General features: G+C 41.7%; 1 protein-coding gene across 7 annotated transcripts in view; it reads left to right on the top strand.

Annotated features, from left to right (window-relative positions):
- Positions 1-22,960, top strand: part of STS (steroid sulfatase) — a 177,455-nt gene extending 154,495 nt beyond the window's left edge. For 2 of the 7 annotated variants that reach the window (XM_070256582.1, XM_070256583.1), the window contains exons 11-12: positions 21,628-21,724; positions 22,848-22,960. In XM_070256582.1, coding sequence (XP_070112683.1) covers positions 21,628-21,683 — 56 coding nt within the window. In that variant the 3' untranslated portion in view covers positions 21,684-21,724; positions 22,848-22,960. Of the gene's footprint in view, positions 1-10,513; positions 13,611-14,201; positions 14,751-21,627; positions 21,725-22,847 lie in introns of those variants that run through there. The other 5 variants (XM_023633178.2, XM_014728733.3, XM_070256580.1 and 2 more) reach the window with 3 other exon arrangements.
- Positions 22,961-23,392: the final 432 nt, after the last annotated feature.

Raw genomic sequence — 23,392 nt, forward strand, 5'->3', positions numbered from 1 at the left:
GCCCGCAAACCAAAGCTGGTCATACAGAAATCCACGGGGTAGCTGTGGGCATGTTCTGGAAACAATGGAATATAGTACATAATTAATAGTTTAAAGTATTTTCTGCCAACACATATGAAATCTTGACATCATCTAGAAAAAATGTCTCTTTTATTTGAAATTTCATGCTTCTGTGAGGAAATGGGATCTTCAGGAAGTTTTGAAAATGGGGTGAGGAACAGGTCACTGACATTATTCTTCCCCCTAGAGAAAAATGTGACCATCCTCGTGCTGAACCCACAGGCCTCATAAGTCCTGCTACGTTTTCAAGTCAAGTTTGTTGGAAACTTTTTTTCCTGTGATTTAAAAATGAGAATCGTTTAAAAAGTCACAAGAAGAAACAGTAAGATAATAGAATTCATTCTAAAGAAATGTGTTCATAATCCAACTTTTTAAAAGGTAATTTCTTTCCAAAATAGAGATAAGTAAGATTTAAAATCAAAACAGCATTCCCATGGCAAGTAAAGAAAAATGCTTCCTTTGTTCGCTATTTAAAACTTTCATACAATAAAAAATTTAATTTTGCCTCTAAAATACACCTAAGACAAGAGAGAAGGTTCTAATTACAGCTACGTACGTCTTATGAGTTAACCAGTGTAAGAACAGCTGTGCTTGGCTTTCATCTTCATTAATAATTTCAGTGGGAATTTGTTGGATGCCCTTTCTTGTCTGATTATTGGAAGTAGGATCTGAAAGTTTGGAAATAAAATATCAAGGGCTGAAGCTGAACTAACGTGAGCTGCAGCATTTTCAAATGAAAGCTGCTAAGAACTTTCCCATAGTTCAGCTTACCTTCAGAAAGACATCCTCTCACCCCACCATAACTTTTGTCGCAATTAAAAACAAGCGTATATTTCAAGGGTACATTTTAAGTCATAGGATTTTTTTTTCCTTTTTGAATACCTCAACCAAGTGCTGCATCCCACGAGCTTTTGGCCTTTCAGGCGTTCACCCAGGAATTCTTCTCAGCCCAGGAGTGCGGGACAACATGTGTACCTGTAATTGTAGCAACACATGGTAATAGTGTCCCAGCGTGCAGGGAATCTGCTTTGGCAGCCTAGGAGAAGGAGTGACATAGGGGGATGGAGAAAGCTTTCCTGAAATCACTAAGTTTTTATTTAATTTATTTAATCACATTATCACTCAGACTCTTCAGTAACGGGCTTAACTTCCCAAACATTCATTTTCTTTAATGGAAAAAAACTCTCATAAGTGGATTTTGTTTCCTCCACCTTGGTCTATTAAACATACATTTTCATAGGGTACTTCATATTACCTTAGACACAGTATTAGACAATTTTTGAAATAGACATCTACTTTACTGCTCAAGTTTTCGTGTCTGACCTAAGACTACATTAATATCATGGATGAAAAAAGTGCCAGCCATGACTTCCATTTATTTGCTACAACGCAACCTTACTTCCTTATAGAGACAAAATAAATCAAAACTAAATTTTCTTCTTTGAATACCAAAAGAAAAAAGTGTTTCTGAATGCTCAAACACTTTTCTTCATTCTTAGCTCAGCACCTAGTTTGTTCTGATCTTGCCATAGGTCGCCACTTCTGCCCTTGTTACCCCCACACACTTGGTTCTACCATTTCATTGATTTTCTACAATATTTTGCAGATCTCTTTTCTTTGATTTCGACAAGGGGCATATTTCACTGCTCCCAATAGGTCTGCTTAGGTCTCTAACCCCCGCCTCACTTACTGCCATCTGCTATCAGACCTGATATTTTCTACAGGGACGTTTTAGTTCCAACCAAGGCATGTTGTATTTAATAATTATTTGTGTCTTCTTCACCTTTGTATCTTCTATACAGAAATGCTTCAGAGGTGGTTGTATACTTTCCCCGTGTTGATCTCTTATTATAGAAATTTGTCATCTTTTTTATGCAACCATTGTATATCTTTTGAAGACATACTTTATAACAATAAACCCTTCCATTTGTTCCATATCTGCTGTTCATCAGACAATCTGCTAAGCACTTTACATTTGATATCTCTTTCAATCCTCATAATTAAAAGAGATTTTGATTATATCAGCATCAAATTTGGCTGTGAATAACATAAAACAAAAAGTAACAGTAGCTTACATCAGTGGGATGTTTATATCTCCATCTCATGAGCAAAGTCTAGACGTGGATGGTCTGCAAGTCTCAGGGATGCAGACTCCAAGTTCCCCTTCACCACCTGGAGGATGCAGCAGCTTCCTCTTCATCCTGAATGATGATAGTTTCCACCTAGGGAGAGTATGATGGATGAATGGATGGAAAAGATGAGAGGAAAAGGGCGCATGTCAGTTATCTCCTAAGGAAGATGTCCAGACTCTACCAGTTAAATCCCATAGGCTGGAAGTTGGTCACCTGTGCACACCCAGCTTCAAGGGAGACTGGAAAGTGGAGTCTTCATTATGTGTGTCTGTGTGCCCCGCTAACACTTGATGGCTGTGAAAGGCTAGGAGAATAGCTAGCGGTCTCTCCCAAGTTATTTCTCTCATTTGTAAATCAGGAAGCAGATGTGTAGGAAGTCACATAATTGGGATACAGTAACAGAGGTGATGGCAGAGTTGGATTTGCACCCGATACTGTCTGCTTTCAGAGTCTACCCCTCCATTAATGGAGACTTCTTCACTTAAGATCATAGGTTCTTTTACTCACAATCACAAAAACCATTCTTCCCTCTAGCTATCTATGTGGGCATCTCCACGCCTCCATGGGCTGTTTCTGGGATTCATCCATGTCATCAAATTCCCTAAGTACAGTCATGCATAGCATAACGACTTTCTGGTTAACAACAGACCGCATAGACGACGGTGGTCCCATAAGATTACTACCATATAGCCTAGGTGTGTAGTAGGCTATATCATCTAGGTTTGCGTAAGCACACTCTATGACGTTCACACAATGACAAAATCGCCTAATGACATATTTTTCAGAACATACGCCCATTGCTAAGCAATGCATGTCTTTATAGCCTTCCTTGGGGACATCAGCTGTGGTCTTCCCTCAACTGGCTCCATCCCTGATCCACACCTGCAATCATGTCCATGGCTGCCATCATGTCCATCCTTTATGCCCCTCCATGGACATTCTTTTCTGAAGGTGTGGTGACTTGTGCTTGCCACACTAATTCCTTACGACTGCCCATTTTTCAATGCCAAGAGACACCAAGATAAATGTAATTCCAAAGTCTCTGACTTCCTCGCTTATTTTTCGGCCATTCCCAGATGTCTGCAAGCAGGCTGGATCTCTGCCATGCTCAAGGCTGGGTTGGGCACTGAATGAATTTGGGCAGGGTGCTCTGGATGGTTCCCAAGGAGAGTCAACAGAACACACCAGGCTTCCTGTGTGCACACACTGGCTTTCATGATGACAGCTGGCTTCTTCCCTCTCTTTCAGTCCCTTCCTGCTCATCTAATCATCTCTTTCATTTATTAATTTACCCAACAAATTTTTGTTGACAATCTATTCTATGTCAGACACTAGGTGCTGTGCATTTAATAGACGTGAGAGATACAGTTGTTGCATTCAGAGAGCGAATAACCTAGCAAGAGAAATGGAGTCCACAGAGAGTAATAGACCTTAAGGGCTGAATGTGTGATGAATATTGGCGAGAGGAACAAAGAAACACTGATAACTTCCAGCTGGGGATCCGGACAGACTCATGGAGGAGGAATTGTTACAGACCTTGAAGGATGGGTGGGATGTCAATATACAGAGGCAAAGAAGGGAACAGGAGTTTAGTGTGCATTGTATACCCACTTTATACCAGATTATACATTTCTGTCCCCCAACATGCAAAACTGAGGCTTATTCAAAGGTGTTGTGTTTTTGGACACTCAGGCATCAATTGGTGGAGCTAAGATTGCTCTAAATCCTGAAGCAGCTGCTCTTAGCCACAGCACTTGGCTGTTTCCTCTTCCTTCTCACTCTTTGTATCTTGCGTTCCAATGCAGCCAACCACAGGAAGCAGGCAGAACTTGATCTGTAATCCGTTATCCCAGTGCTGAATCATGTGAGGCCTGGACTATGGAGAACAGGTGGGAATGAGCCTCAGGAGTAAGAAGAGGACTTGGGCCCACAGTGCTCTGGGATCATGTGTGTGTACTGAGTTGTAAGACCCTGGTGCCCTGGAGTACCTCCATTTGGGGCCACACTGTAAGATCTTTGGGTCTAAGAAAAGAACTGGGGCACTGGTATCGGGTGGCTGGCTGAGGATGGGGCAAGATACGGAATGATGTTTGAGGTGTATCGTGGAAGGGTCACCATGGGCTTACGAACCACAGGATGGATTTTCAGAGGTCAGTTCAGTAGATGACATCAGCATTACCGAGGGGGCAAGCCTAGGGTCCCTTGGATGTGGGTCTCTCACACTGGGAAAGCAGAACAGTATTTGAAATTGTTCTTGAAGAACTCCAAGATGGCGATAGGAAACACTGCCAAGACTGAAAACCTAAAATGTCTGTGTATGGCGTGTATGATATATACATGGAATCCTCCAAGCATCCAAAATAAATCTTGCCAAGACTAGCAGTTGAACAACATTTATCAAGGGAAGTCTAAATTTGAGTGATATGTTAAGAGCCAGTGTGTTAAAGCCATTTACATTTAGTTGTCCATGTTCTTTAAGAATCTTTAGTGGAAAAAAGATGTCTTTAGATGTGCATTACAGTGGTAACAGATTTAAGAGCAGACGGAAACCAATGTGTTTTTCACTGAGCTTGACTGCAGCTTTATATTCACAGCTAACTCATAGGTGTCTTTACTATGCACCCGGCACTGTTCTGAGAGCTTTACATTCAGGAACGAGTTGTTAATCCTCAAAGCAGTGCCACGAGGCAGGTACTGTTATTACCCTCACTTAACAGAAGAGGAGACTGGGACACAGACAGGTTAACAGTCATGCCCAGCATCACTCACTAGGAAATCTCAGAGCTGGGATTTGAACCTAAACTGTCAGAGCCTGGAGGTAAATGTGAATGCCAGTGGAAAGGGTGGTAGAGGTAAGGCAGACCATCCCAAATAAGCTGCCAAAACGCGAAATGCTTCTGAACTCGGAACAAAGAATGTCTACGCACAGAACTGGTCACTGCTACAAACCCCCATGAATACTAACATGAAGTGAGATGTGCTTTGAAAGGTTGGACTGGCATCTGTTGTGCAGAATTAAGCATCTTCTGAATGTATCTGCAGAAGGCGCTTCCATTTATCCCTTAAGGACGCCCCTTTAAAAACGTTGATCCAAGCCCCTGCCTTCTGGCCAGTGCATTCTCTCTCTCTTTCTGCTTACCCTCTCACATAGCCAGTCTCACATAGTATCATCAGGCTAAGTAAAGACATCATGTCTAACTTTCATAAAGACATCGCTGCCCCTTGGAGCGAGGGAGGCCTTGAGCCCCTGCACCCTCTCCGTCCATCATATCTTGCTTGGAAGAGCACAGCAAACGCATTCTCTTGTGTCTCATCCTCATCTATACGTCCATTGTTCTGTGGCACATTTTCTCTCCTTTAAAGCTGGTAATTCATTCACACGGGTTATTGCCAAGTCTTTGAGACTAACGGTGACTGCATATCTCAGTCCGGCTTCTGATCTATTCCATTAAAAGTAAAAATTTGTTTCATTTATAGTTTAGCTCTCAGATATTATGTGAGTATGGAGATGCTAAGTTATACTGTGATAACTTTAGCCCTGAAATCTCAGGGGCTTAGCCCAGCAAAGGTTTATTCTCACTCCTGCATTATACAAGATTTTCTCAACCTGGGCATCGTTGACATTTGGGGCCAGGTAATTCTTTGTGGTTGGGGGCTGGGGGGCTGTCCTGTGCATTGTCGGATGTTTAGCAGCATCCCTGACTTCTACACTCTAGATGCCAGGAGTAAGCCCCCGCCCCCAGCTGTGACCACCAAACTTGTCTCCAGACTTTGCCAGATGTCTCATTAATGGTGGGGAGCTGGGTGTCTAGGAGGCAGGGACTCAGCCATTCTGAGTCACTCAGGTACCACACTCACAGAGGCTCCCCCAACTGCAGTGTCACCAGCCAAAGAGATGGCTTTTCTGTACTTTGGCCTGGCAAAGATGTGTCGCATTCTGCTCTCATTTGGCAAGAGCTCCTCGCGGGACCTCACCTAACTGCAGGGAAGCTGCGAAGTTTGTGGGAGCAGGTGGATTATCTGGGGCCTCCATGGTCTCCAGGACAGAGGGAATCATCTTATTTTTGTGGCATCAAAGTTTTAGGTGGGAAGCACTTTTCTTCAGCCCCCATAGGTTAGAAACAGGGGCCCAAAATGCGCTGTAGCGATGAGCGACGTTCCTGATCATCTGCTGTGGTGCACACAAGAAGAGTTTTCCCAATTCGGCTCTATTTTCTCTAACACGGTGGTGCTGAGACTTCTGCAGGGCAGCAGTTTGGAAATTCAGAGGGGCCTAGAAGGGAGAGTGTCCTGGGGCCTGGATTCTGGGAGCTCTGTTGAGGGCTGCTACTGCTGCCAAATCCAATGTTCGGGATGCAGTGCGAGATTCGTGTCTCATCACCGGAGGCCAGAAGTGCTCAGGGTCCTTGGGATAAAGACAAATGCAGCCGTGAGGACCCCTCCAGGAGGACATTATTAGATTTTAAGGAGTGGAGCGTGTTCCGACTCGAAAAGGTCAGGAGGGACATGTACTGGATACTGATACTGATTTTTTTAAATTTTAGGACATAACTAAATTTCAGGTTTGGAGTTCAGCTCCTTTCTTTCCAGAGAAGCAGCAACATTGCCAAGTGGGCTACACATCCTCTCTGTTTTTGTTCTTGAGGACCATGGGTGCTCATTCTTGGGGCTTCTGTGCCGAGTAGCCCCAGAACTGCTTCCTGGGGATGAGTTCCTATAACCTGGAGTAATCAAAGTCCCAACAGCTGTTCCTGTTCTGGGGTCATACACCCCTCGGGTCCACAGGGAGTCCCAGGGAACCCCAAAACCATGGGATTCAGCTTATCTCATAGCTTACGTCCATTTTGATGAAATAGCTCTTTTAGGATTATACCTGGAAGTTGCTGAATCAAGGTCCAGCTTAGGAGTCAAGCTTTTCTCACTTAGATTCTATTTGCCTTTCTGTCAGAGGACTATAAACTTTCTTTCGTGAATTGAATCATATTTTTTTAGTGGTGATTTTACATAAAAATGTTTCACCAGATAGGTAGCGATTTCCACTGCATTTTGTATTACAATGACAAAGCAATGGTCTAACTATGATATGAGAGTGACATCTTTGACCATTAATTGTGACAATTATTTCTCTTAATTTTTTAAACCTCAGTAGAATTATTGTTCTCATCACTACTTAGAATACTTTTTAAAAAATGTTCCATTTTGGGGCTGGCCCGGTGGCACAGCAGTTAAGTGCGCATGTTCCACTTTGGCAGCCCAGGGTTTGCCGATTCGGATCCCGGGTGTGGACGTGGCACCACTTGGCAAGCCATGCTGTGGTAGGCATCCCACATAGAAAGTAGAGGAAGATGGGCATGGATGTCAGCTCAGGGCCAGTCTTCCTCAACAAAAAGAGGAGGATTGGCAGTGGATGTTAGCTCAGGGCTAATCTTCCTAGAAAAAAAAAAGTTCCATTTAATTTTCCCTCATTCTTGTTATAAAATTTAAATACTGTTTCTCCAGATCATTGGACCTCAGTTATAAATGAGTTTAAGATCCCTTTGTGATCAAAATATTTATCTGTTACAGAGGTGAGAAAGAAACAATCGTTTTTCAGAGTAGACTGGAATTTTAACAGTGGAGAAAAAATATTTTTTAAAAACCCAACATTTTTCTAGTATATTGAGAAATCCAGGATGAACTACATTGTCAAAAAAATTTGGAAGACGAAACTGAATGTCGTCTATTGGGAATATGAGTTGACATGAGTGCCTCCTATTTTATCACATGACTGGGATTTACTCTTTCCCTTTGAAATGACACCTTTGGAGATGTCGATTCCTGGGTTCCTGGTGAATAACAGAACAGAGTCCTGAAGTAAGGACCGTATCTTGTGAACCTATGGGCAGTAAAATGTAGTCCCAGTTCTCTCGTTTGATTCAGTCCAAACTGGTTCAAAGAACTACTGCAGAGAATAAGCAATCTATCTTTTTATAAAAAGTTTTAAAAATTCAAATTAGAAGATAAAAAGGCAAACACCTGTATGGCATACCAAACAAATCTTCAGGAAAGTTAATTCTTAATTCTCCACGTGTCTGAGCTACACCACTGCTCCTCCTGGGCAGGAATGCCTGAGGTCTCCTGACGGGTCTCTCAGTCAGCCTTCCAGTTCACATCTGGGCAGGACTGAGCTAAGGCAGTAACAGAGTCCACATGCGCAGCTTTCAAAAGCCAAGTGGGAGATACAGGCCCTTCAAATGAATTTGTTCCAGGAGCCTACCCTCTCTTGGGGTGTTAAACACACGGAGACTTGACTCGAATGTCAAGTTCGAAGCACCCTCCAGATTTGCAGCATTCAGAGAAAGAGCAGAAGAGGCTTCCCACACGCCTCTCTCTGTAACAGCCTTGGCCCGGCTGACCCTCACTGAGGATGGGCTCTAAGTGGCTGCAGTGTCACAGAAAGGGCTTCTGAAGGAAATCTGTCATCCCTGGGAGGAAAGGGGAATGAGAGGAGTTGGTATGAAGAATCTTAAGGTAACCTACTTCCTGTTTAAACTCTGCGGCAGGCGGTAACCATGCCCAGGAATTCTTTCTGCAGCCTAACATGTCCGCGTGTCAGCCTGACTTCATTTTTAAAAGGCAGATGTGCTGAATATGTGTACATTGACACAGACGTTGTATCTTGCCTCTCCCAGCATCGACTAAGCCTCAGATGGAGGCATCCCTTTATGGATGCCCTTTAGTAGAGTCATCTGGAACAGGTCCACATTGCCTGCCCTCTTTTCCAGTTCTTCCCAAAAACACACAGAGAGGCTCACATTCCCTTGAATAAGCTTGTCTGTGGTCGGGTGCTCTTTGGGGACGGCACAGATACCCATGACAGTTTTTTTACATTGATTCCATTATTTCCTATTTGAACCAGTTGGTCACTAAATACCTATAATTACCTAAGGCACATTGCCATTATACACGCAAATTATCAAAGCAAATTAAATGTGTGTGATGCTACCTAGTGGGAAAATCTCTACAGTTTTATTTTAAAAAGCTGTAAGGATAATGCAAAAAAGGATGTTCTGCACCTAATTCCAGTTGGTTCATGCACGTGAATTCTCTGTTTTTATCTGCCACCTTTTCATACCCAGGAAGCAGTTTTTAGGCCTCAGTCAGAGGATGTTTGATTAGCAGTTAGCATCTCAGAAAGTCATAATATTGTGGAATAAACAGGAAATCAATTATTTCATAATCATTTGTTTGAAAATCTATTTTTTTCCTAAAAATTTGAATATTTAGGGGTTTAATGGAACACAGAACTTACACTTTAAAAACTGTTTAACCGTCCTACTCTGGGGTCAGTGAATTCCCCTAATTTGGAATTTTTAACACCTTTATTAAGGTATAACATACAGACCATAAAGTTCCAATTCAGTAATTTTCAGTAAAGGCATAGAGTTCTGGAACTCTAGTCACAATCTAATATGAGAACATTTCCTTCACCCCCAAAAGATCTCTGTTACGCATTTCCAGTCCCACCCCATCCTCACTCCCAGACTCACTTAATTCTGGATTTGATACATTTAGGATTTCTCAAAACTAAGAAAGTAAAGTATGAACTGAGGTCCTAGCTTGTTTAAGATTGTTCCTGATGGCTATTTGTGTGGGGGTGTGTGTGTGTGCACATGTGTGCACATGTGTAGTTTTATCATCTCTCACATACATATTAGCATTGAGCCTACCTTTTCCTTCTGCTTTGTTTTAAACAGAAATACAGCCTACAAGTTTAAAATGTTGAAGTTGGAGTGCAAGAGGTAGCAGAGCTAGGAGCTTAAAATCTGTTAGTCAATATATATTTATTGAGTGTCTGTTCTACATTCCCAAGCTGTAAAGTTTATTAGACTAAAATGACAGTCCTGTTTGAGTTCTGTGCTCAAACAATGAATAGGCTTTTTCCTCTCTCACCAGCACAGCATGGCCTAAGAAATTAGGGATTGGGAAAAGGGAAGAAGGAGGGAGAGAAGAGAGAGAGAGAGATTCTGAATAAGAAGAAAATGCCATGGTAATAATAAGTCTAAATTTGCATCATGGCAGCTATCACTTAATCAGTTGGATCTTGTATTCTTGGGCAGATAAACAATAATGCATGGTTTTTGTTTGGGTTTTTTTTCAAGCTATGACTTTTACTCTTTGGAGCCTTAAGCATGAGAAATACATACATTTCATCCACAATTGAATGATCAGTCTTTGCCTTCTTAAAGTACATGGCAGCATAATTTCTGTGCATGTTCTCAGTGTGTTGAATATCATGACACTTTCCACATGACACCAACTCCTGTCCTTGTAAACCGCAGGCACGTCCATCTGGAAAGCCTTTTTCTTCACACCCAAGTTCACCCCTGAGGGCGCCAATGGATGCTTTTCCACACACGTGTGTTTCTGTCACGGGGATTACATCACCCACCATCACCCGCCTTTACTCTTTGATATTTCCAAAGATCCAAGAGAAAGAAACCCATTAACTATGACGACCGAGCCCCGGTTCCAGGAAATCCTGGAAGCTATGCAGCAAGCTGCAGATCACCACACCAAGACCCTGCAAGAGGTCCCCAATCAATTGTCACTGGGAAACATTGTCTGGAAGCCATGGCTTCAGATGTGTTGTTCCTCCTCCGGCCTGTCTTGCCAGTGCGACCAAGAAAAACAAGACAGAACAGTGAGCCATTAGCCATTGTGCGTCTGGGGATGAGACAGACGCTCGGTGCCCGCTCCAGCTCCTTCGTTACAAACGCACACTGGGAGTGGCACTGGGTGAAGCCAGCTCTGTCAGCACCTTAGATCGGGGTCGCTTCTCTATCCTATCAGCTGAAGGCTCAATCAAGAGCCCACAGTTAGCCCATGGGAAAAAATCAAGGTTTGCAGTGTATAGAGAGACAGATGTTAGACTTAGGCCTTCCGAGGCCAGAGTTCTTGGATTCATGTAAATGCTTTAGAGGGGGTTCAAATGAGTACGTCCAACACCAGGGTAGACGGATAGTAGGAAGGTGCAGAAGGTAAGCTGTTCAGCCCTCAGCAAATGCCTGTGATCAGCAGTATAAGGCATCATTTATTCCACAATCTGATGTGAGGCAGTGGACCACATGATTCCCTCAGTGCACCAATAAAAAAGAATAAAATTTAAAAAGTGTTAGTAAATTTTAACATATGCAACTTTATAATGAAGAAAGGACCATCTTCTTTACCAATAATAGAGGATGGTAAGTTCCAATTTAGTTATTGGAAGGCTATTACTATTGGTATTATTTAGAACACGTATTAAATACTATTGAAGATATCTGTATTTATATATACACAGTTTATTTCTTTCCTCGAGAAGGTTAAGATATTTATGATATGGAACTAGAAGCTTATCAGTATTTAGGTAAAAACAATAGAAGCTCACAGATAGATTTGTTTGTGCAACAGACTTTTTGTGAAATCCTTCAGGACCAGTAATCCCAAGACAAATCTTACCTGCAGATTTCCAGCCCATAATGTGTAGCATTATACTTGGTTTCTACTGTTTCTCTGATGACTGGAAGTTCTGAACTAAAAGGCTGCTTTGGGGCTGCTACAGTGAAAGGGATCCCTTCCAACGTCATTCAGAATCGTTGGCGTGGAAAGTGTGGTATCTTGTTGGGGGGAGAAGAACCACTCTCAAGCAGTCCATGATCCACACACAGAAGGATGATATCTTTATTTCTTGCAGAATTTAGTGGTGTGAGAACAGTAGTTAATGTAAGTATTTGTGTTGTGTGGTCTTATCCTGTGGCTGAGAAATATCTATGCTTACAATCTGCAATGAGATGCACAGTTTTGTTTTAATTCCAGTTCCCCCACCTCAGTAATTAAGGGACAAGGCACAGCCAGGTCACAGAGGAGATTGGCTGAGAGTGGCATGACTGGAGGGAGGGCCAAAGTCTGAACCACCAGCCCTCCCGAGGAAAGAATTCACCTGCTTGGAGAAGCCTCTTGTCACTCCTTCAGACAGTGTCCGTCCTCCAACACTATCATGTAGATTCCTTTAGTGATCCGTCGAGAGGAGCTGCCATCCACCTGCCTACCCATTCATCTCGTCTGTGAATGTGTCTGAGCATCGCGTCTCAGCCCAGCATTCATTCAATTCCATGAGAGTGCAGACAACTGGGCCCCCTAGACCCCGAGTGGCCGTGTGGAGAGAACGTGCACTGCATCATAGGCTGTCTGACAGTGGACTCTAATTTCCTCTGTTTCTCCCTGAAGAATTTCCAAGATCCACCAGCATTTCCCCAGTTCCTCTTTAAGATCTGCTAGTTCAGATTTTAATCTTTGTTTTCTTTTTCTTAAAAAGTAGAAGTGATCCCCACCCCCACCCCAGGAATGGTTGAACGTTGGAAAGCAGCCAGGATTCTTACTTCTGGTGTGGATTTCTCATTCCAGAAATTGCCCCAAATGTGTCCTATTGTTTTAGGAAATATTCTTGTTAAAGAGTGTACCAGCATGTTAATAATGTATTAGGATTATTGCTGATATTGTTGTGCAAAAACTATTTGAAGCCACTATGAGGAACGTATGTTTTAAGATGATCATGTTTACTCACAATTTAACAGATTCAATGCAAATGGACTTTCAGAAAACACTTGCTGACGTGGGAATGTGTGTTGGAGCACTGAATAACTTGAAGTGCTTTTATGGATTATATGAATACGTATTTATGTATAGAATTCATTGTTTAATCTGTACAAAGTGAACAACAAATGAAGGACAAATACACCTCCAGAGATAAAACAACTTTAAAGTATTTGCTTCAGAACGCCTAAGGTCACCATTATGTTTTAGGGTATTCAAAGATTGATAAAAACAGTAATAACTATTATTATCTTAGATTTCAAACCATTTATCATCTGAAAGTCTTGCTTGGAACGTACAACAGTAAATTTGAATTCTTTTGTCCAGGAGAGACCTAAGAAACCTTCTTAAAGGACCTAGTTTCTTTACAAAGCTGTAAGGCATGACTGCTTGCTTTCAAAGCATCCCAGCTGTATGACCTCTTGAGCTGTATGTCCAAGCCTTAGTGGGTCTTGAAGCTTTAAGCAAATTCCTTGAAAAAAATCTTTATATTCCTAGCATTTCATAGCTGTTACAAGCTAAGCGGTTAGTAACGTATACACAGGCATTATTTTACAAGGTCAGTAACGCTGTGTGAAAAGCAAAATCGCAGCATACCTACCAAGGTAATTAAGGATTCAAGAAAGGAAACAGACTTCGGATTGGCTGAAGGACGTATAATGATGAGTAGAGAAACAGGACAAGTATTTGGCCCGTGTCTGATAAATGCTATCTGTAAAGTGAGTGCATCTGGTAAAGTTTTCTTAGAGCCTTGTTCTAATGTTAATGCGAAATTAAAATAAAATTTTCCTTGGCAAATAAAAATTCTGTGCTCTGGTGCCATGCTGTCACATGACTCCATTCACAAAGTGTGCGGAGGGTTTACTGTGTTTTGGGCGTGATGTTAAGCGATGGGAATACAAGTTTCAGTCCAAGAAATATTTCTTGAGTCCCCAAGGCTCCAGGGAGGGGCTAAGAAATGCAGAGATGGATGAGAAATAAAATAGCCCCAGACCTCCCTGATTAGAGGGCAGGGCGGGGTCAAATTGCCCATCATGCACAGTGCCTCTGGCCTTCTCAGGGCTCACAAAAAGTAGCTTAATTTCTTTTAAAATCAGAAGAAAAAGAAATGAACATTTGCAGTTGAAGATCATATAAGCGTCTGTACCAGCACAGTCATAAAATAGAATTTTCGTGTGTCTTAATATGTTTTATGTTTTTATGTAATATGTCTTTATCTTAATATCTTTGTAAGGTTTTCCTTCATGGGCCCGTGGAAGTCTTAATAGGCCCTGTGCCAAGTGAAGTGAAGCAGCTGCTTTGCTGTACAAATATATGAAGCAGAGAAGTTTAAAGAGTCTGAATTTTGATGTGAAAAACCTTGTTCTCCCTTCTCTCTTTGACTAAATTCCTTAGGAAAACGGGAACATGGAATAAATGCGGAAGCGGTAAGAAGGAGAAGGAAGCAGTGCCATCGCATTACGACTCAGCTGGGCTCTCACTTGGTCCAGCAAATCTGGATAAAAGTTAAAAGGTGTCCCTAGGGAGGCAGGCAGCCGATGGATAATAGTAAGGAGAGATACACGTGGACAAAAGATGTTGATTTGTAGAAGCTGCTGCCTGGCTTTCAAGCAATACAAAGCTAAGCCTCATTACCTCCTCTTTAGTCCTCAAAGTATGTGACTTGTGATGTAAATGACCAAGTCTCTCTTAAATTGGAGCTTCCTCCAGGACACCTCCAACCTGTCTGGGACAGCATGAGGATGGGACTGAGCACCCTGGCCATCCTTGGTTTTCTGATACCATGAACCTCTTCTGCGTTGCTAGAGCTGCCTCCAGCGAACATCACTTCATCCCAGTTCTTTGTTTAATGGGCTCTGAATAAAGTGATTGTCATTTACCAATATTTAACAGTGTCAAATATCAGTTACAGGAGCCTTTTCAATTAAAGAAATGTCGACTTTACTAATTAGAATACTAGCAGCTTGGAAACTACCCATGTGGTCATGCAAAGGAGACATTATCAGGTGGCAATTTGTGAGTTTTCTAAGAAGAACTTAATGGACCTTCCATATAGGAGACCCTGCAATGGTTGCCCTAAACGTGGTTCTCCTCATGAAGTCCAAATCCTCTAAGTGACTTTTCATGATGAGGCTGAGTTTATCTCACCCAGCAAGTACTTCACGTCTTCAGAGAAGCCAGCTCTACAGTGCCTGGGGATGCTTTCCCCAACAGGAAACATCCTCACTTTCATACGAGGTCTGAGAGAGGAAATTGGCCTTGGTGATTATATGAGGATCTCGGGTTTCAAACTGTATGACCTGTGCTGAGGGTTAGTGGTGATTTTCCTAAAGGCAAATGTCCAATGAATATGTCTTTGTAAATATGTCCTTTGAATTGCCTATCAAATTTTATCCTGTCTAAATTTAACACAGGGTGTAAAACTAAATACCTAAAGTGCCCTATTTACAAAGATATGGCATATTCCCTAGTGGGCAGGTCCCCTTTGTAACTACATTTTAAGCAGAAATCGTCTCATGGCTCAAATGTAGTTGCGTCTTGATGGGTACTGGGCAAGATGACATTTTCCACTTCCCTTATAGTTATACTGGGACCATGGGAGACACTCAGGCTGGCCAGGAAGTTTCCCGCACAGCCCTTTTGTGGCCACTGAATGCAGAACATCCAGGTAAGGACTCTCAGAAGGTCCTGAGGAATGGTGATGTCACAGTGGTGATGCGGGAGCCTGGATCCCTGAGTCACCATGTGAGGCAGCTCCAGAGCACTGCCAGATCAGTAGGTGACTGGCCTGAACAAGGTCTAAACTTGTTAGAAGCCACTGAGACTTGGAGGTTCTTCGTGTGACAGCAGCTGGAGTTAATCACCTCGACCAAAACACTAGGTTGGCCACATTATATAAACCTGACATTTTGTGATAGTTTTTTGGATTGCAGAAAGATTTTTTGATTTATTGATGCTGCTTTAGATAGAAGCCTATGCATTAATTCTTTTTTTATTTTAATTTTCACTTTATTGTCATAAGAACACTTAACATGAGATCTACCCTCTTAACAGATTTGTAATTGTTTAACTGTGGGCACGATGTTTTACAGCGGGTCTTTAGAATTTATTCGTCTTGCATGACTGCAACGTTATACTCATTGATTGCAGCTCTCCACTTCTCCCACCCCTCAGTCTCGGCAACCAGCCATCATTACGCTCTCTGCCTCTATGAGTTTGACTGTTTTCGTTACCTCGTATAAGTGAGATCATGCAATATTTGTCCTTTTATGTCTGACTTATTTCACTTACCATAATGTCCCTAAGAGTCATCCACGTTGTTGCATACTGCAGGGTTTCCTTCATTTTTAATATTGAAGGATGGCTATTATTTAAAAAAATCAAAAAAGACAACAAGTGTTGACAAGGATGTGGAGAAGTTGGAACCCTTGTACACTGTTGGTGGGAATGCAAAATGGTGCAGCTGCTATGGAAAACAATAAATTAAAAATAGAACTACCACCAGGGGGCTGGCCCCCTGGCCGAGTGGTTAAGTTCACATGCTCTGCTTTGGTGGCCCAGGGTTCATCGATTCAGATCCTGGGCACAGACCTATGCACCACTCACCAAGCCATGCTGTGGCAGCATCCCATATAGAAGAACTAGAAGGACTTACGACTAGGACATACGACTATGTACTGTGGATTTAGGGAGAAAAAGAAAAAAGAAAGAAGAGGAAGATTGGCAACAGGTGTTAGCTCAGGCCAATCTTCCTCACCAAAAAAATATATATATAAAAAACAAATAGAACTACCATATGATCCAGCAATCCCGCTTCCAGGTATTTATCCAAAAGAATTGAAATCAGGATGTCAAAGAGATATCTAGACTCCCATGTGCATTGCAGCACTATTTGCCATAGCCAAGGATGTGGAAACCACCTAAATGTTCATCAGGGGATGAATGGAGAAAGGAAATGTGGCATATGCATTAATTCTTTAAAGACTGTCAACTATGTGAAGGTGTGAATGAGATAAACTTAAAGATAAAAATATGTGGTGACTGCCACCAACTGATGGCAGCCCAGAACGGAGACACAGTGATTCTGCCACTGCAGTGCGAGTGAGTGAGGAGGCAGGGTTGGTATATACAACCAACAAGTTAATGATTACTTACATGTTGGGGCTCTTTCTCAAAGTGGAATGTTACATTTTGCTTCATTGATTATATGAGGATAGCAGATTTCAAAAAATATTACGTATGTTGAGAGATGATGGTATTTTTAATGGCAAAATATTCTAATGAATATATTTGTATAAAATATTCTTTGAATTCCCTATAAACTTTATCACTTTTGAAATATTTTTAAAAATATTTCCTGGGCATATGTAAAGGACTCCAGCGAATACAATATTTTAGTTTTGTTGATCAGGTTTTAGTCTTAGAAAAAGATCAAAAGACGATGTAATGTTTTTAAGCCAACTTTTTTCAGCAAGCTTTGAAATAATACCATGTAACTCATGTTTAATATTTCCAATTAATTCATGAGCTTCTTGCTGCTTGTCCTTTTCTTTAAAAGGCAGGGTTGAAAAGATTCAGTTAATGCAAAGCGTCAGCTCCGTCTTAAAATCTGAGGGATGTTCTGCAGCCAGGTTTGAAAGTAGCATCGTCCAGTGCCTCTCAGTGAAGGCGACAAGTGCCGTACGAAAAGGCTGGGAGAAGTCGGAGTTTCCAATCAGTCAGGAAGGGGCAGGCGTGGCATTTTACCAGGCAAGGGAAATGCCAACTGCTAAGAGAAAGAGGTCTCCGACAGGCCATCCATTAGTATCAAGGAGGCTGTCCCCAGTGATCACATCATGGGCAGAGATGAAATGAGCTTCTGCAGCACATCCCATGGCACTGAAGGGGAAGCGGAAAACAGTCCCCGGGGCCAGGCGCTCACGTGATAGGCCGGAGTATGGGACCGCATTTGGTTAGACTCATTCAGCGCAGGCCTGATTCCAAGTGTTCTGTGGCTTCATCTATCTCATCTTCACGCACATCTGTCAGGTAGATGTTATGATTCACATCCTGTTAACAGATGTGGAAACAGGTTCAGAAAACAGGATGTAAATAGGCTGCTTTATGCATAGATTTGTTAGTGATCTCTTGGTTAAAAAAACAAAACGGTAAATGGATAGATTTTCAACATGTCCTTATATGACTGCACATGCTGTGTGCTGCACAACTCCAGGGGTGACATTAACACCCTGCAGTGGGAAGAACGCTTCCTAAATTTGTGCCGTGCCCAACCTGTGCTGCCGCATGTAGCAGTATAGGTTAGATTGTGAATTGTATGAGGAGATGGACACATGAGTCATTGCTAGAACTTATTACCTTGATCTGCCAGCAAGGAGCACAAAAGGACACTGTGTGAATTAAATACAGGGGTTGAATCCATGAGCTAGCATATCGGCTTGAGACTTCCAGAGTGGAAGAAGCACTCAGAGTGTACTGGTCGTTACAATAGAGTTCAAATTAATGGAGAGTTGATTTGTTGCACTTAGAGGAAAAGGCACACGTTTTTGTGTTTATGTCTTTGTTTACTATTGTGCAGCCATCACCAAGATGTCTGCTAAAGGTTTCCCACTTGCTCCATGGTCCAGGCATGTAGTAGGATGGAACTTCTGAGCTCTAGTGAGCTGTGAGGAGACACGCTCATATTACTTCAGAGCTGGAGCATCAAGTCGCCAGTATAAAAATCCCCCAGCACTTTGTCAGCACGGAGAGAAGCTGTTCCCCGGCTGCTCTCAGGGTGAAGAAGCCAGCAGGCAGCGCCCCAGGTGACTCACGGTGAAAACAGGGGGAGTGAGAAATAATCCTTTGTTGCTTAAGCGACTGAGATTTGGATGCCGTCACTGCTACACATTCATATTGAGTAACTCATGTCACCACCCTATTTCTGCAAAGGAATAATTATTAAATTTGGCACAAAATTTTTTCTCCCTTAAAAAATTTGTGCTAAGGAATCCTGGAACATTTTGGACCCTGGAATTTTTGAGGCTTAATCAGGTTTAGAACGATATTTTAGATAGTTGGAGGAGAAGATAAATGAGGATGGCTTTAGGCCAGGGTAAAAAAAAAAAAAAGCCCAACGACAAAGAAATAAACAAAAATGAATGTTTGGGTTGACTGTGTCTTCAGAACTATACACACCTGCTGACGTTTCCTGAATGCATATTATGGAGGTAAATATCACTTCAGTGGGTAACATCTCACGTCACGTGGAAATTTAGCAACCATTCTGCAGTTCAGATCCCTCTGCTTTAACAGTAGCAACAAACCCTACATTCTAATGCCATGTTCAATATGTTTAAAATGTTGAATCCTGTTTAATTGTGTGTGAAGAATTTTTGACACTCTATTTAAAGTAAAAAGAATATATAATAGGAACAATGATGTTTATTTGCATCCTGCTATTAGCACTTTGAATGCAAGTAAACCATCTTTTGACCTTTTATCATCTGAATTGTTTGCCCTTTTTTATTCCCACCCCAATAATGTTTAGTGAATTCGGGTTCTAAAAAATTATATAGTGCTATTATCTTCCATGACAATGTTTTAAAGGGCAACTTGTGTTAGGGAAATATTTAAAGCCATATTGTATAATTTCCATGACGGCAAGGCAGTGTTAAAGATTTTCTGGGACCATAAGTAGTTCCTCTCCTGTGTAGTTGTTTAAATTCAATGGTGATGACAATTAGAACTGTCAAGCAGAAGTGAGACAATGAGCTATGCGTTACAATGGGAGAAGGAGGAAGGCATGAAGAAGAGAAGTGTGCGATGTGGAAGCAAGCTTTAATCCTCCCCATTCTGTTTATGATGCAGTTCTCTTAAAAGATGATAAACTAGAGGAGGGGGAACCAAGTTGCCATCGGTCTCAGGCAGGCAATTACCCAGTCATTGTCCCTCACCAATGGTCTAGATAATGCACGGGAAAGCACTTGACAGATGCTTCTGTCCAAACAACTATTTAGCTCCAGGGCGGACAGAAGAGCCAGAATTTCAGACCTTCACCCCTCACTGTCTCGTGCATCTAAAATGTGCGGTGATCCAGTGTCAGCTCATCACTTACCATGCTTTAAAAACCCATATTTCTCTGCAAAAGATGGTCTCTGTGCATCTCTGCTGCACAGTTTTCTAGAAATACAAGAAATCCCTTCTGAAAATACAGAGATTTGTTCTAGGAAATGACAGTGCTCTTTGGATTATCTTTCAATGAGATCTGGCCACAAGCAGGGTCCCTAACAGCTAGATGGCATGCTGCCCTTTCTGGAAATTAATGGCAATGACAACACTGGTTTTTGCAGCAGCCCAAGCAGCTATGTTAATGAGTACTCTGTGAATGCCATAGATGCTCAGCATCACCCATCCCTTTTGAAACGTTCAATAATAGCAAATAGCATGGAGCTAGCCTTGTCCTCCTGTTTTGTTCTGTGGTACATCTAGACTAACCTCCTTGTCTGGCCTTCTAATTTCTCCTTTTTGCAATATGACCACAGAAATTGGCATACTATGGGAGGAAAAAGGATTTGACCTGGTGAGTTAATGTTACCCTAAGTCAGTAATTTTGAGGATGTAATTTCAACATAAAATAATTCAATTTCCGTAACATAAGAAATTCCAGTGCCTGAGAAGAGAGGATGGCGAAGACGTGATAGCTGAATTTTAAGGCATCATTGTGATTAAAGCAATTATTTTATATAATACATTTGAATTATCCTAGTAAGAGAGGATTACCCAGTTAGAAAATGTTTTCGGTGGTACCATATTAAGACCCATTTTGATATCTCTTTCCTACTGTTTTAATTGCAGTTTGTAAGGACAAGTGCAAACTGAAATAGCACTCTAAACCATTTATGTTTGGTCAGTGAATATTTTCCTGAACCATAAAATATGAATTTGCCAATGTAGAGAGTTACTCATATTTCCCTGGATTTTCTTGGATCTTGGCAGAAAAATAGAGAGTTCTTTCCAGCATGGAACACAGTTCTCTGATTATTTTGTGGTCCATTTTAGCTGCCAGTAACTTAAGTATTACAAAAGCAGGACATCTTCATCAAACACTAAAATATGACACGGACTTTTACAGCAGACTCTGCATTTTGCATTTTTATGTTAAATGTGGTATTAGTAAAGATCATTTATTTATAATTTGCATGGGGTTGCATTGTACTTCTGCTGAAAGGAAAATGCTTTCTATCTTCCTATTGGAGCCTCAGCAATTTGGGTTGAAAGCTTAGAATAAAATAATGTAATTGTGTTTCTTGAGAGAGGCATGAAAATTTAAATTTTAAAATTCAGTCTCCTCTATGCTCTTCCAAATGGGAAGAAAAAATTGAAAGAGTGAGTTGCAATTGCTAACCATATTTAAAAAAAAAAAACATTGTATTGAGGAAAATTTCAAACAAACACAAAAGTAGAAAGACTGTAATATTGAACCCTCCATGACCTTATCTCCAGGCTTCAAAAATTATCAACACTGTGCCAATCTTCAGACACAATTGTAGTCACATTATTGTAAAATTTTGCATGGTCATCCATGAACGGAACAGAACAGTTTTAATGTTTCAAGATATATTGCATAAATTGTTATGATAATATTTTTCTCCAGAGTGTATGTATTTTCATAGAGGTAAATAATGAAGACGATGAATTTAATAAAGATATAAGCCATATCAGGGTTCTCTGTGTGTCACACTGTCTCAAAACTTGGTGGCTTAAGACAATACCCACTTATTTAGCTCCTGATTTTGTGGGTTGACATTTTGGCTGGGCTAAGTTGGTGGCTTTTCCTGTCTAGGCTCAGCTCAGTGGATATTGACTGGGCTCGCTCCAGCATCTGTAATGGGTGGATGAACAGCTGGCGTGACTGCTTTGTTATGGCCTCATCTGTGAAGGTAAGGATAGCTGGGGCCTCTCTCTCCACGTGGTTCTCTCATTCTCCAGCAGGCTAGTGCAGGCTTGTCCCCAAGGCTGTGATTCCAGTGGTTTCAAGGTCCCAAAAGAAGGCAAGGCCAGTGTGCAGATACGTTGCAAGTCTCTGCTAGTGTCTATTTGCTGCTTTCCCTCTGGCCCAAACAAGTCACATGGCCAAACCAGATGCAAGAGGTTGATAAATAGACCTCACCCCTTAAAGAAATAGCTACAAAGTCATATTGCAAAAGGCCATGCCTACAAGGGAGGGAAGAATCTGTGGCCAGTATTATAATCTACGTCATAAAACTAAAAGTTTTATCAGTGAACACAAAAGGAAATGACGTTGACATTGGTGAAATGGCAGAGTAAGGACCTCCAAAATTTCTCTTTTCCATAAAATTAGTGATACAAGTGGAATAAGTTGTTAGAAGTAACTTTTACAGGACTCTGGAAATTAACCAAAGGCTTGCAGCAACCCAGGGAACATACATTCTAGAAAAACAGTTGAATCTCAGTAGGAACAGTGTGCTTGGTGGTATTTTAACTTGCCTAGCGCACTCCGCCCTTCTCCAGCTCCGTGGTAGCCTTGAAAAACAACAGCCGGTGGCTTCCCAAGCAGGCAGCAGAGAGAGCAGATCGGGGCTGGACCTCTAGCCAATCCTCATTCCTAAGGGGTGGCTTATTGGTCTGTTTTTGCCTGACTTGGAGCTTGCCTGGTGCAAAAAGCCTTTCCTAGAGGGAATAAAGTGCTGATACAGGCAACATCGTGAATGAATATTGAAAACATTACACTAAGGGAAAAAAGCCGCAGACAAAAAACCATGGATACTATGATTCCATTGATAAGAAATTTTGAGAATATGCAAATCAGCAGACGTAGAAAGTTGATTAGTGGTTGCCAGGGTGCAATGGACTGCATTTTTGCATCCCCCCGAAATTCATATGTTGACACTCTAACCCACCCCCCGATAGGATGGCATTAGGAGGTAGGACTTTTGGGAGGTAATTAGGTTGTGAGGGTGGAGACCTCATGAACGGGATTAGTGCCCTTATAGAAGAGACCCCAGAGAGTGCTCTCTCCCTTTCCACCGTGTGACAACACAGTGAGAAGTCTGTGCACAAAGAAGTGGATCCTCACCACACACCAGATCTGCTGGCACTTTCACCTTGGACTTCCCGGTCTCCAAAATTGTGAAAAATAAATGTTTAGTGTTTAAGCTACCGAGTCTATGGTATTTTTCTTATAGACTAAGACAGACAGGAGCTAAAAGGAGAGAGGATGGGGAGCGACCTCTAATGGGTACAGGGGGTTTTTTGTGCAGTGATGAAAATGTTCTGAAATTAGATAGTGGCGATGGTCACATCACTTTGTGAATAGACTAAAAGCCACCAAATTGTCAATGTTAGAATGCTGACTATAATGCGATGTGAATTGTATCTGGATAAAAAAATGAAGCCCGTTATTTCAATAAATTTTTTAAAAAGATAAAGTAATTCTTTTAGCCTACAGTTATTCAAAATTGACTCTCTAGATGGATTTCTTTGCAAGTTGCTTAACTTCTGCACGATCTTTAGGATGGAGTCACGGACTTTCGATGGCACTCTGTTCCTTTAGTTTGCCTTGATGATCAAGCCTCCAGGTCTATGTT

This window comes from Equus caballus, chromosome X (assembly GCF_041296265.1).
Source record: "Equus caballus isolate H_3958 breed thoroughbred chromosome X, TB-T2T, whole genome shotgun sequence".
In the NCBI taxonomy this organism is placed as follows: domain Eukaryota; kingdom Metazoa; phylum Chordata; class Mammalia; order Perissodactyla; family Equidae; genus Equus; species Equus caballus.